The 14,584-nt window shown below is 52.6% G+C and overlaps 1 protein-coding gene across 2 annotated transcripts; it reads left to right on the top strand.

Moving 5' to 3' along the window:
• The first annotated feature begins 9,530 nt into the window (after nucleotides 1-9,530).
• LOC127471263 (tubulin alpha-5 chain-like) lies at nucleotides 9,531-13,439 on the top strand. 2 transcript variants are annotated; one of them, XM_051788054.1, is made up of 4 exons: nucleotides 9,531-9,548; nucleotides 11,677-11,899; nucleotides 12,039-12,187; nucleotides 12,373-13,439. In XM_051788054.1, the coding sequence occupies exons 1-4, from the start codon at nucleotides 9,546-9,548 to the stop codon at nucleotides 13,342-13,344; spliced, it is 1,347 nt and encodes a 448-aa protein (XP_051644014.1). In that variant the 5' UTR covers nucleotides 9,531-9,545; the 3' UTR covers nucleotides 13,345-13,439. The 2 variants fall into 2 exon arrangements, with proteins under 2 accessions (XP_051644014.1, XP_051644013.1); XM_051788053.1 differs by lacking the exon at nucleotides 9,531-9,548 and having other exon boundaries at nucleotides 10,888-11,899.
• Nucleotides 13,440-14,584: the final 1,145 nt, after the last annotated feature.

The raw sequence follows: 14,584 nt of genomic DNA, 5'->3' as shown, positions 1-14,584 counted from the left end.
ACCCCATCCTGCTGCTTTTGCAGCTGATGTGGGGACAAGGAAGCCCCAGAGTTTACAGGTCTCAGCCCACTCTGTCCCCACCAGCGGGGAGACCTTCATGCTGGGAAAGGAGAGGAATCCACATACTGGCTGGGACTTTGCAGCCAGGGGAACAAATTGCTGATGCCTTCATGGCATCAACAAGTTTCCCCCACCCTTCAGATCAGGATATGGAGTGAGAAGGTCTAACAACTCCCTAATGTCCTTAGGAGATGTGGTGCAGAGTTGGGCAGTAGCTGGTGCTGGTAGGATAGAGGATGTGGTGCCAACCAAACCTCACCCCACAGCTGCCACAGTCACTCCCCTGCTCAAACCTGGCAGCAGCCACAGAGAAGCAGTCCATCACCCACCAGTGCCTCACACAGAGTGTACACCTTCAGCCACCTTGGCCTCTTTTCCCTTTCCTCCTAGGTCTGCCCGAAGTCCTGATGCACCAACCTGCCAGCCTGGCTCACACCAGCTTCAAACCCCGCACAGGCATCCTGAGTATGTCTCGAGAAGATCCTTATTTCTTTACAAATTCTGGAGGTCACTGTGTTGCGAGCTTGTTTTCACCTCTCCAGTCTCAAAAATGCTCATGAAATACTCTTGAGGTTTTCTGAGAAAAGAGGTTTCGGCTGAGCAAAGCAGGACCCCAAAGGACCAAATTTTTTTATCCTGGTTTACCCAATCTCTCAGGAAGCCAGCAAAATTGCACCATAAACCTGTGCTATATTATTATGCAAACCACAAATTAAGAGATATATTTTTTTCAGCGCTGCACAACATTTCAGCTTTTGATTTCCACAGGAAAACATAAACCTTCTCACAGCCTCATCAAAACTGGCAGTTATGTACTGCAAAATTGTATTCTTGGCAATTTTTGAGCTGTGGAGTGAAATGCTCAACAAGTGGTGTGGCCACTGCTCCCCTCATCACATGCAGCTGTTTTCCTTCCTCTTGTCCCTGCTCCCCAAGGGAAGGTGCCCATTCCTTGCAGTGGAACTGCAGCAGAGAAGGAGCAAGAGCCAGAGCCAGTGGGATGGAGGGAGAAAGGGCTGAGTAGAGCAAGACAGACTCCTGTGTGCCATTTCTGTGTCACCTTCCTCTGTCTGCCCACTCCGAGGACAGTCAGCAGCAGCCATGGCCATGGTCCCCATCGCTGGGCATGGCCACAGGGTCAGTGCAGCCCCCAGAAAGGGGGTCAGTGGGAGCTCCAGGGTTTGCTCACTCCAGAAAGGGCTGTGCCAGGGGGGGGATCCCCAAGTGCAGGGGACTGATGAGGACTTCACTTGAGCAGGCACCCATTTTTAAAATCTACATTTTTTCTTTTGCCCTCAGTTCTGCTATCAAATCGAAAGAGCCCTGCTCAGCTTCCCTGACTTCCCTGCACAGTCAATTTCTTCACATCTTTGTGTTTTTGATGCTCCTAGTGTTTGTCTCAGTGGCCAAGCTCTTTCTAATTCACTTCTTGTCCTAGCTGGTTGTTCTAGAATTTTACCTTCTAGACACCGGGGAGAATCCAGGGAGGCAAAGTCATGCAGCTGCTTTTAGTTTGCATAGCAGGACAGAGAAGTGAGAAACAGCAAAGTCAGGGTGACTTTCGTTCAAGCAGGGTGATGACAGTGGGCCAGATTTAGCAATGTGACAGATCCAGGCTGTGCATCCCAGGCTCTGCCTTGCAGGAGTGCTCGCCTGCGCTTACAATGGGGCTGCTGCCCCAGCCAAAACCCAGGCAAAACCGAGGTGCTTGCAGATTTCAAATCAACAGAGGCTGGCAGAGGTGTCAGATGCCCATGACTAAATAAGTTAGCCATGATAAGCAGGCTCACGGGCCCAGGAAGCAGCTGAGCCTCGTGGCAGCAGGGTTTCACCCCTATCCCTGGCACGTGGTTGGTGACAGGGTGGGCTGGATAACCCTGTGGTTCACAGGAGCAGGACACCCCAAACCCACCCATGGTGGGGCTGGAGGCTGCATGGTGTGGATTGGATCTGAAGGTGATGAGAGAGGAAGGATAATGAAAAGACTGATACCACACTCCCTCTCCAAAGGCTGGAGAGCCCTTCAGCTGCAGAGGGGAGAAGAATCTGTGGCTGACACTGGGCAGGAAGGGATTTTACTGTGAACCAAAACCTGATTTCATTCATGCACACCAACACATCCATGCCCACACACTTCCAAGCACCAAGACCCTCCTGTCCATCTGGCTTGGCCATGATTTTCCACAGAGCCTGGTAGGATTGAGATCACAAGCTGTCTGGTCCTCACCATTCCCTCCAGCTACATGGCCAACCTTGGCTCATTGACTTCCTACTAGGCATGGCTCAAAGGCAAAAAACAAGCCAAGCAAGGGCAAATAAAAAAAGGAGATAAAGCTAATGCATTTGCATGAGAAGAAAGTAAGAAAAAGCAAAAAGAATGCCAGTAAACAGCCTTCTGCTCTTTTCCACAGCCCTTGGTGCCTAAATACCAGTGCAACGATGCAACCAGTGCTGTGGATGAAATGGAGAAGGCTGCAGTTTGGATGCCATCTGTAACAAATCAGCATGTAAAGTGTCATCTGTTGATATCAACATTTTAAATTCATCAGGCCCACACTGAAAGCATTAATGGACTTAACTGAGAGTCTTATTGAGCTGCTGATGGCAATTTTTAATAGAGTTAGGAAAACTGGGGTAATTCCAAAGAACTGAGAACAGAAATCACCTTGATCATTAAGAAAATAAACTAGTTGGCCCAGAAAACCCTAGATTACTGATAATACCAGAAAAAAAAAAAAGGAATTAATTTTGATTCTATCAGGAGAGAATTAAATACTGAAAAATGCATTTAGTACTGATAGCCTTGTCTCAGGGAAGGCAGGTATTGCTATGCAAACTTATCAGCACCTGAAACACGATTACATGTCTGGCTGATTCAGATCAACACCACTGGTATGATATCCTCACTTGGAAGCTGGTAGGAGATAATGATAACAGCATTTGCATAAATCACAATATTGCTGCAAAGAGGGATGGAACAATTAGTGTTCCCTGTCCACAAAAGAAGGAAGTTCTTAGCTGCTGCTGATGGTCTTTGCCAGTCTACTTTTTGTGTTGCCCTGAATATTTATCTCAGCATGCCAAGCCAGCCTGTTTGTATTCCTGCATTGCACCAGAGGGATCAATAGCAAAGGTGTGTTTGTTAGCCAAGAGCTATACTGCCAAGGACCTTTGCAGGGGGAGATCCCTAGGGGTGGGTGCAAGGCCCACAGTGATAAGAAATGTTTACTAGGAAAAATTTGGGATAATGCTAAGCTTGGTGGGGTAGCAGCCAGTGAAGAGGATGATTAACTCTCAGGGATGGTTTAGAACTCCCTGATTAAAAGGCTACGTTGTGGCAAAATTTGCTTTACATAATTCATTTGAGAATTGGTAGGAAGGGGCAGTCTTGTCATTTATTGCTCTGCACACCCACTTGCCACCCTCACACTTTATCAGCAGTGGTCTGGGATTCATTTCAAGACCATTGATTAAACCATCAAAGCCGGTGGTGCTTGGCATGGATCCCTGCAGAAGCCCAGCAGCTCCTCGCTGATGATTCACTGTTGCCAACCAGCATTTTGTTCCCCAGGCTGCCTGCTAGGCACCACACTGACAGTGCTGCTCACTTCCTGGGACGCCCTCCTCTCAGCAAGCCAGTTACATCCCTGCCTTTTCTCCTGAGCAGGCCTGTCATCTCGAGAATTGAAACCAGGCTTGTTTGGCAGGAAGGTCTTCCGTGTTAATCAGCACCTGGTAAGGATGCTGAGGGTGCCCCAACATATGCAGGAGTCCTTGGGGCCCGGCTCTTGCCAGACTTTGCATCCTCCTGCCTGGGAGGTGGTAAAGCCCCTCCTGGCTGTGTCCAATAATGGGCTATTAAGTGGCAGAATGAGAACCACACTGTCCAAGCCATGCCATCTCAGGGAAGGGCACAGCAGCCCCGATGTGCACAGAGTGCCTGTAGATGCCTCGTCCTAATGAGGAGAGTCACGTTAGGCATGGAAACTCAGCAAACTGGGGCTCCTAAGATCTTGCAACAGAGAAATTCTGCCAAATAGCTTTTTTTTCACATGCACAGCTTCTCATCATCTGACTTAACTCTGCTAGAAAGCTCTCAGATATGTGTTTGAGCCAGGCATCCTCAAGATGCCCATTGAACACAAGCTCTCAGCCCAGTAACCTGAGGCCACTGACTCCCAGCACTCAGGCTCTGGGAGGAGCAGGGAGGACAGCCCTGGTTTTGCAATACTGCACTCTCTCTGCACACAAACAGCTCTGGGCAGGAGCACCCTGGGAGCCATTACCCAGCTGAGTTATTAAATGCATCTTTTATCACATTAACTATTTCCCTCTGACATCCACCAGCACTTGGCCAGATGCCAGCACCTCCTTTCCACTTTTAACAACTCTACAGCAATCCCCTAGACTCCAGCCTAGTTTCTCCATGTGTAGCTCTGATCTTGGTGTGCCCTCAGGCCAACAAGCTGTTTGCATTTGATACCACCAACTTCCACGTGCAAAAAAAATGCTTGTAGATATCCGTCCAGCCATGGGATGCTCTCCAAAGGCCAGGGTAGAGCAGAGCCATTGGCAAGACGCTCCTGTACCAGGAATCGTTTGCTTTCCCAGTGGATGCTGGACTGTCCACCCGGCAGTGGTTTATCTACCTCGAAGGAGTGGGTGCACCTGCAGAGCTGCCCTGTGTGAATCTGCTGTGTCCCCTCCATTGCCCAGGGTGAGACGTGTGCTCCTGAGAGCAGGGGAATGGCTGCCTCTTGCCCCATCAGTGCCAGCTCACACGGGCACGCTCTGTGGCATTGCAACAGAGCTGACCACAGCTTTGTTGCAAGTCTGAGAACTTGTAAGACAGGAAGGCCTAAAGGGCTGGGGATGAAGACATCACCGTGCCTACATTTCTGTCTGGGGCATGCAGGGCCCTTCTGCCTCATGGGATAACCCCTCTCCCTCCAGGAGCTCCTGCCATTACACAACCTTGCAGAATACATTGCACTTCTGTTTCCAGCTATTCCTACACTGTCTGTGCCATTGCCAGCTCTGAGCTGCTGAAGAGGAGAAGCATCACTGGCCCCTCCACATGGCCCATTAGTGCTGAATACCGGCAGTTCCTGAGACCACAGCTTGTGGGGGGAACACCTCAGCAGGCTCAGCCCGTCATCACCTGCCTGGAGGCAGCTTGTTCATACCAGGCATGCTCAGAGCTCTGACATGAAGTCACTGCAATTAGACAGCTGCGGTTTTATTTTGCTCCCGTGGGTGTGTAGCTGCCTTTCCCAGCACATGAGGAAAGGCAGGTGACACTGGCAGCCAGGGCAGCTGGCTCTGACCCAGGGAGGCTGCTCACCCGGGACTTCTGTGCCCAAGAAAGAGCTAGTCAGAGCTCGTCCAACAGCTCCTTTTAGCCTCCCAGGTTGGGGCTCGGCAAGCAGGACTGCCCATGTCCCTGGGAGTGCCTCCCTGCTCTTGCCCTGTGATTCAGGGCTTAGGACTGTAGCGAGATCTGGAATTAGCTTTATTGTTCCTGTACTGAGGCACACGCTCTGGGCAATGCAGCAGGCGTTGCACAATTGACTTCATTATATCTGAACCAGCAATTATGCTGCTGTTGCTCAGCTCCAGCAGAGAAAACTTCTGTCAGATCACTTCTGTGCCCTACATCCCAGCAGGTCTCTAGGAGTAAATGCCACACTTGGGTTATTGAAGATGTTCAGTGATGAAGATCCCTTGGCCCTAAGGCAATCATGCTTCACTGCCCTTACTGCAGGCCTTAAACATGCGTCTTCTTTCCCTGAGCATGCAGAACAGTTAATCCTCTTTCTATCTGCATCTACCTTAAATATATTTTAAGACTTTTATTGAGTCTCTGCTTGGTCTTCTTGTAGTCCCCATTCCTTCAGCCTTTCATAACAGCCCATGACATCTCGCCTTCCAGTCACCCTTGTTTCTCTTCTCTGGATCATCTCCACCTTCTCCAGATGAAGGATGAGGGCCCTTTCTGACCTTGACAAGGCATGCATATCTTAAGGAATGGCAAAGGGAGCATTTTCTGCCCATCTCCATGCTGTGCTAGAACTTTTCAGGGCAGCAAAGTATGTCTCAAATGCTGCCACATTAGAACTGCAGCAGCACTCAGACGTACAATTCTGGGCCATCACTGAGAGCCAGCTGGGCTTTAGGGGCCCTGCACAATGGCTCAGTGGGGTACTGCTGGAGCAGTTAGCATCACAAGGGCCTCGTTTGAATTCACAATGTCTGCAATATGCAGTCAAGCCCCAAACTTTCAACAGACCTATTAGTTTCACCAACCAACGTTTGTCTGACTTGTACTAACGCAGAGCAGCCACTGCTGGAGAGCAAACTGCACAGGGCACTGATGGGCTGGAGGCGCATGCCAGCTTCTCCGACTCCCCGCCTGACTACGCTGCTAAGAGGATTATGAGCAGAGCAACTGTGTGAGGATGGAGTGAGGGGTAAGCAGGGCAAGCACGGATGTAACATCTTTGTGAAGCTCCTGGCTGAGGTTAAAGATGCAGACAGGGGCTCTGTTCCTGAAACACTCCTCATAATCTTGTGTTTGCTGAAAAGGCTGGGCTTAAAGTGGAGGGCACTGGGCTTCTTTGCCAGACCCACAGCACAGCTGTGCTCTCTTCTACCTTCCCAAGAAAGCCATGTCCCCAAACTGCCTTGTGACACTGTTTGCTCTGCCTGGAACAGGCTGGGTGGAGCTGAGATCTGAAAAGCTGGAACAATAATTTGGGCTTTCCTCAGCAGAGAGTGCAGAGAACTGGGGTGTGGATGGGAGGTACCAGGCTGGACTCTGAACCCATCTCCTCCCCACTTTCAGCTCTGGGTGCTTTAGGTGTGGCAGTCTTTAACATACTTCTTGAAGACAGCTGTGTGAGAGGCTTTGTTTGGGTAACTGCAGGCTGTGCTGACAGGGGTTCCTGTACCAGCAGGTACCTGTCAAGATCTGGCTGGTTCCCGAGAGTGGCAAGTAGGGGCTTTCCCCTGCAGTGGGCAAGGCTCTGCCCCTCGGGTATCTTCAATCTGTTTTTCCCATCCTTCAATAAAGAGATGATTGAATTCTGACTCTATAGCCTAGAATTTGCCTTGCTTGCTTTTTGTATCTCTCTGGTTGCTGATGCAGAGTCCAACCATGTTCTGCACAACGACGAAAATGTTTCCTGAGCAATTTTGGCAATCTTGTGATTTCTAATGTGGTCTGAAAACATTTGTAGGGTCTTCTTAGACATGTGGGTTACACCTCTGTAAGAGAGGGGTCGCCTCAGGACAAATCCAGTCAGAGTGAGCTCAGCCTCTGCTGTGTGCTTGCAGGCTGCTGCTACCAGCATCTGGCAGGCTGCTGAGCAGTTAGGCACTGACAAGATGCAGGCGATTGGTGCTCCCTGGATTTAGCCAGATGTTCTTAAGCATTTCAAAAAAGCTTAGACATCTGTTTGGACATTTCAGATCAGAGGCACATGGGGATGCACAGCTCCACATGACTCATGGCTCTCTTGTCATTTGGTGCCGCTCTGATTGTCCAACAAAACAGCATCTGAGTGGGTATTTTCACTGTTGAACATGCATTTGCAGCAACGACAAATCAGGGATATTTCACCCTCAGCTCTCTACCAGGATGGTATGTAAACAGTTCCAGGCATTTCATGGAGAAGTATAACATCATTTTACACCCCTAGGTGCCCCAGATTGTCATACAAATGTTCAGAATTTGGGTGAAGTGTGCAAGCCTTCACGCACAAACTGTGGCCTCAAGCTGTGTGGCCACCTGAGATGCTGCTTGCTGCTTAGCTCAACACTTGTGCTTCCAACCACTACTGCAAAGCATTGTGTTAAAAATACCCCAGAATTAATTGGCACCGTGGAATTAAGAAGGGTGCTTGGACACACCCAGTCAGAAGTGATGCCTTGACATCCACCATGCATTTCAATGAACACCTTGGCAAAGATTTTCACAGAGAAAGATGATACCATTGCTCCTTTTCACTCCAATTAACTTCTGGGTTCAAATTTTGATGCCTCAGTGCTACCAATTACTCTCTCACTCTCATGGACTGTCTGCATCAGCATGGTCTGTGTTATCTAGTGATCTCTGAGGTCACTCAAAGGACATTTATACCGGGGGAGGCATTTCCAGAGTTTTCTAGTCACCACAGCATCCTGTGTATGTTCAGCAGCACTCACAACCTGGGTCACCTCTGTAGAAAAAAACCTCAACATTTTCCCACCAGCTTGATTAAACCCATTCTGATCCTTTGGCTCAGCCATTTCTGAAGGTCTCAAAAAATGTGTTGCTTAGACACCAGCACAGGCTTCTCAGCAGTACTTTTGCTTTCAGTCACTTTACACATGCACATCAGTGAAGGTGACACTTTTCAGGTGACTCAGGCACAAAGAAAGGCCATTGTGGGTGGATAATTTAGGTCCAGCTTTCAACTTTCAGATCAAGCTGAGAGATGACAGCAACTTTCAGTGAAAACTCATTAAATCACAGTGCTCAGGCAGAGGCAGGACTGGTTCTGCACCACAGTGGATGCTGCGAGCATTTTGGAGGGGATAGGACATGTTATTCACTGTAGTAAAGCCAGACATCAGTGAAGTCACTGCAGACTCCAATAAACCCTGTCTGAAGTCCTTCATGCTCTCCCCATCCCCTCACCATTCCTTTCATAAAGCTTTGTGAAATCATATCAAAACTGTGGAGGCAGTGGAGAACCAGGCTGGAGAAGAAGCCCTTCAGCAGGCAGGGCTTTCAGACACAGCCCTGGGGTACAACAGTCCTTGATGCAAAGGACAGGACAGAATTCTCTTGCTTTTGTTTCCCACTGATCTCCAAAGAGGTCAGGAAAGCTTGTTCTCATCTCTAAAGAGTTTCCTCTGCCCATGTTTCCTCTAGAAATTCCCCCAGATGTTTTTTGGAGGCTTTGGGTGACTGGCAGAGACCTGGCTCTGTGCTTGTCCAGGGATCACATCAGCACTTACACCCACCAGGAGGGAAGACCTGGGCCAGGTCCTTTCTTGGCTTTCCCGCCTCAGCCCCAGAGTCTCTCTGGGTTAGTGCCTGGATAGTGGCCAGTAGAGCACTAAAGTGGAAGGTGCCATCTCTGCTCTTTAACAGAAGCCCCTCTGCCAAGACCGGCAAGCGTAGCAAGGCCAACACTTATGGCCCTTTCCTCGAGGGTATCCCTGGGTCTCCCGTGCTCCTGTCAGGGGATGCTGCTTCCCGATGGCCCAACCCATGCACCCCGCCGGCTATCGGGCAGTACAGCCCCATCTATGCAAATCTATGCAAATATGAGCAATGCTCGCAAATCTATGCAAGCGTGTGGGGCCGTTTCGGGCGGGGCAGCCCGCCCCGGAGCGCCGGTGCCGCCCCCGGTATAAGGCGGCGGCAGCGCCGCCGTCCCGGGGCGCGGAGCTGCAGCAGCCCGGGGACAGGCAGGTCGTGCGGCAGCGGCGGCATCATGGTGAGTGCCAGCCCCCGCTGCTCCTTCCCTCTGGTCCCATGAGTGCTCCCGGGAGCGGGGGAACCCCGTCGGGACCGTCCTCGGAGCGGGCTGGTCCCCGTGGCTTCCCGGGAGGGCTCTGCCGGGAGCCCAGAGGTGCGGGCAGCTTGCCGGCAGGAGTGCCCGCCTGCTTGCCCTGCCTTTCCCTGGCTTCAGCCACTTTCTGAGCTGCTCCCTCTCCGGCTCTCAGCAGCCTCCCTCCTTTGAGCATCCCCTTGTACCCGTGGCAAGGAGGTCCCCTACGAGCCCCGCCGTCTTTGGAGACCGGCGCTCGGGCAGACTCTCTCACCACTCTTTCCGACTTTGGTAGTGTCGATTCCTGCCTATGTCCCGCGGTACCATCCCCGGCTGCGCAGAGCCAGCCCCCCACGCTGCCGACCCACAGCTGAGCCGTGGCAGGAAGCTGTGGCTTCCTCCACCCACTGCCCTGCTCCAAGGGTGGGCATCACTGTGGGTGGGCTTCCGGGCTGCCCTGCCGCCGTGGTCCTACGGCGAGCTCTTGTCTCCTGAGCTCTCCATATGCCCTGGAGAGTATCTCGGCCCCAAGGTTCCCTAGGCACCCTACCTGCTGTCCTGCGGGCCCATGCTCCCAGCCCTTCCTGTGCCAGACCTTGCCGTGAAGAAGGCACTCTGCTGGCTGGTGACCAGCACTGCTTCTTGCTGGTGCTGCTGGGCTCTGCCCAGCCTGCTGTCAGTGCTGGGTCCCACAGAGCCAGTCCTGGCTGCTGCATGTTGGTGGGGTGAAGTGCAGTGAGCAGTATAACCCTCTGCACCCTCACACTGATTTGCAAGGCCCTTGGCCATGAAGGAGTCCTTTCTCATCTCTTCTTTCTTGAGGTGCTTGCAGCTGTGCCAAGTGTTTTCTGTGTCCTTCTGTAGAGGATCCTGGAGGACTTACCTCAGGACTTAAGTCCTCAGGACTTACCCTTGGCTCCTTGTGTTACACAACCTTTATGGACCTGCTGGGAGGGATAAGCGGGGTATTGCTTTGCTGGTCCTTGCACCTCAGCTTTGGGAAAGGTGGGAAGATGGGCTTCTGTCTCTCACCATGGGTATTAAGGGCTTATTTTTCTGTCATTTCTTGCTGTCACTGCTGCCTCTGAAATGCAGTGACAGCACTGAAAGCACTCTAGATGCAGAGAGCCAGGACTTGCTGCAACCTGTGTAACTTCCTCGGATGGCAGTCACTGCCCTGCTCCTGAGTGCAAAATGGCTGGTTCCACCGGCTTCCTGCGAGCTGACTCACACTGGGGCACTCATGGCTCTGGAAATCCGGTTTGATTTTGATGCTTCTCTGCCTCAGTTGTGCCTGATGACGCATCCAAATCCTTGGCAACAGCAGGTCTAAGGCACTGAATATTTTGGTTCTTGTTCAAAGGACTGCAGGCTCTGGGGTGCCTCACCTGAAGGGAGTGAGGCTGCAGGGCCCTCCTCAGCCTGTCTTTTCCTGAGGAACCTGAGACTACCCTCAAAGTTGTAATCTAGGTGACTCTCCCCGCTCAGCCTTTGGTTCAGTTAAGTAGTGCAGCTAATGCTTCCTCCTCCTCCAGAGCTAGTTTAGGGAAGCTGAGCCTCAGAACATGGCAACCATTCATGACTGCAAATCCCCACCCTTGCTGGGCACCCATCCTCAGTGCCATCACCTCCTCAGCTCCCAGCGCCTGGGTGGTGCTCTGCCATCTCAGCCTCCAGCCCTGTTGTTGGAATAGCAGAGGCTGTGCCAGCTGATGCAGGGCCCCAGACCTTAAGCCGTGTGGGTGTTTGCAGAATGGAGAAGATGCTCACGGGATGCTTCCCAGGGCTGTGGATGGGGGCAGTCCAGGGAATCAGTGGCCTGGTATCCTGGGCTCCAGCAGATGGGTCTCCATCTCCTTGGGGCAGTGAGGTGGTCAGTGCAGTGATGAGAGGCAGAGCACCAGATCTGGGAGACCACAGTTGATTGGGATGGACACAGGACACCCAGGCACCAGAGCAGTGTGGCTTGCCTGAGATGACAAGGGCCCAGGCTGCCCTGTCTGGGCTGTGCAGCACCTGCAGTGATTGCATTTCTGGTCTCTGCTGGGATGTGACCCTGCCTCCCCCTCCCCAGCGCGAGTGCATCTCCATCCACGTCGGCCAGGCCGGCGTCCAGATGGGCAACACCTGCTGGGAGCTGTACTGCCTGGAGCACGGCATCCAGCCCGATGGGCAGATGCCCAGTGACAAAACCATTGGCGGAGGGGATGACTCCTTCACCACCTTCTTCTGTGAGACCGGGGCTGGGAAGCATGTCCCACGGGCCATCTTTGTGGACCTGGAGCCCACTGTGATTGGTGAGTGTACCCTATTGGGCAGTGACAGTGGTCATTATTTCTGTGAACAACCCATTGCAGGACACTCCCTAGAGTGGCTCCTGCCACCTTTCCCCAGGACCAGTTAGAAAATCTCTGTCATTGTGCCAATGTCTCCTAGATGAGGTTCGGGGAGGAGTCTACCGCCAGCTCTTCCACCCTGAACAAATGATCACTGGCAAGGAGGATGCTGCCAACAACTATGCCCGTGGGCACTACACTATTGGCAAAGAGATCATTGACCAAGTGCTGGACAGGATCCGGAAGCTGGTAAGTGACTGCAGAGAGGGGACATGTCCCCCTGACTGGTGGGATCCAGCATCCTTTGAGGAATGGGAGCAGGGAGTGAGCTCCTCTATACGCTGGGAGGAATCTGGAGCTACCCAAGCAAACTTTTGAAACTTCCCTTGAGCCAAGTCAGTGCTTGGAGGAACCTTACTTGTCTCTTTCTGCAGGCTGACCAGTGCACAGGACTCCAGGGATTCCTTGTGTTTCGTAGTTTTGGAGGTGGCACGGGCTCTGGGTTCACCTCCCTGTTGATGGAACGACTCTCTGTTGACTACGGCAAGAAGTCCAAGCTGGAGTTCTCCATCTACCCTGCACCACAAGTCTCCACTGCTGTGGTAGAGCCCTACAACTCCATCCTCACCACACACAGCACATTGGAGCACTCAGACTGTGCTTTCATGGTGGACAACGAGGCCATCTATGACATCTGCCGCAGGAACCTGGACATCGAGCGCCCAACCTACACCAACTTGAACAGACTCATCAGCCAGGTTGTCTCATCCATCACAGCATCACTGAGGTTTGATGGAGCCCTGAATGTTGATCTGACCGAGTTCCAGACCAACCTGGTGCCCTACCCTCGCATCCATTTCCCCCTGGCCACCTATGCCCCTGTAGTTTCAGCTGAGAGAGCTTATCATGAGCAGCTGTCAGTGGCCGAGATCACCAACTCCTGCTTTGAGCCAGCCAACCAGATGGTGAAGTGCGACCCTCGCCATGGCAAGTACATGGCCTGCTGCCTGCTGTACCGCGGGGACGTGGTGCCCAAGGACGTCAATGCCGCCATTGCCACCATCAAGACCAAGCGCAGCATCCAGTTTGTGGACTGGTGCCCCACGGGCTTCAAGGTGGGCATCAACTACCAGCCGCCCACGGTGGTGCCAGGGGGTGACCTGGCCAAGGTGCAGCGCGCCGTCTGCATGCTGAGCAACACCACAGCCATCGCTGAGGCCTGGGCTCGCCTGGACCACAAGTTCGACCTGATGTACGCCAAGCGCGCCTTTGTGCACTGGTACGTGGGCGAGGGCATGGAGGAAGGGGAGTTCTCTGAGGCACGGGAGGACATGGCTGCTCTGGAGAAGGATTACGAGGAGGTGGGCCTGGACTCCTACGAGGATGAAGAGGAGGGTGAGGAGTAGAGAAGCCTCAGCCAAAAAGGACCATGCTCCTTCCCAATGTTACCTGCAGAAACCCTTTGCAATAAACCGTTTCAGAGCCTCTGTGTCTCCCACTATCCCCCCAGCTGTATCGGTTTCTTGCCAGGTCAGGTGTGTGGTGAGTGCTTCAGCCCTGGTACTGGTGCTGCTATGCTTCCTCCCAGTGCTCTGCTCCAGCTCTGCCTCCCTGCATAAGGAAAAGCCCCATACCAGAGGGATATAGCCAGGACACATGGCAAGCTCTGGGCCAGTGCCCAAGCATGTCCATCAAAGGGATCCAGAAGAGTACTGTTGATGTGATAGGAGAAGCACCTAGCTCAGGCATGGGGTCTTCTGTCTGGGATTACCTCTATCTGCCCTGCTCTGCCTGTGCTCTGCCATCCTTCTGGGGCACGTGGCCCCACTCTACCTGCCCCAGATCATCTTCTGCATTGTCCCCATTCTGACTCTCACTGCCCTGCCTGTTGGTGAGTAGTCCCAGCATCAGCTCCTGGCTCCAGTTGCAAACTGGAGATTTCTGTTACCCATTATCCAGCATGCTGGTTCCAGAGATTAATTTTCCCTGCTTACCACTAATGCTACAGCTATATTGACCCACGGGAGCTGTCCTCCCCTGCCCTTCTCCTCCCGACATGCACCCGTGTCAGCTGGAGGGGGAGTGGGAGCCACCCCCAGCTGCTGGAGCACAGCCAGGCACTCATCCCACTGTGCAGGGCTGCTGGCATTGCTCTGCACGTCTGTGACCAGAGCACTGGGCTCAGACTGAGTGGTGCCTGCTGCTGTGCCAGGGCAGGAGTTAACGCCCCTCACACCAGGTGCTGCTCTGATCTACTCTTTCCTGAGGTCTGAGTGTGGGGAAAGGAAGGAACCTGCTCCTCCAGGAGTAATTCCACCACAGATACCTCCCTGGGTATTCACAGAGATCTGATTCTGCAACCAAAAGGATGAAGGAGTTGGAATTGCATCCTACTATTATTTTCTAAAAGTTATCCTGCACCTCTGATCTGGACCCTGAGGGACACAGCACTGCCCCTGGTGTGCTACTCCTGGCATGCTGCTGAGCAGCAGAGCCCCAGCCATCCCCATGTCCAGGGAGGGGTAGCTGTGTGAGCCCAGGCCCTGGCAGACAGCATGCAAGGCTGGTGGTCCAGGCATCCTCAGCAGCAGGATCATCCCTGGCCCTGGCCAGGGCTCAAACAGAGCTGCTGCTCTGAATGTAGTC

This window comes from Manacus candei, unplaced genomic scaffold, assembly GCF_025592945.1.
Source record: "Manacus candei isolate 608988 ecotype Guabito, Panama unplaced genomic scaffold, ASM2559294v1 h1tg000023l, whole genome shotgun sequence".
NCBI classification, from domain to species: Eukaryota; Metazoa; Chordata; class Aves; order Passeriformes; family Pipridae; genus Manacus; species Manacus candei.
The sequence above is the reverse complement of the archived record's forward strand: the minus strand, read 5'-3'. Positions and strand labels throughout refer to the sequence as shown.

Bases quoted from the DNA above. Each gene is read 5' to 3' on its own strand.
- LOC127471263 (XM_051788053.1), top strand. From the start codon at position 11,578: ATGACAAGGGCCCAGGCTGCCCTGTCTGGGCTGTGCAGCACCTGCAGT. The intron at 11,900-12,038 runs GTGAGTGTACCC...AATGTCTCCTAG, and splicing joins CCTGGAGCCCACTGTGATTG to ATGAGGTTCGGGGAGGAGTC. The intron at 12,188-12,372 runs GTAAGTGACTGC...CTCTTTCTGCAG, and splicing joins TGGACAGGATCCGGAAGCTG to GCTGACCAGTGCACAGGACT.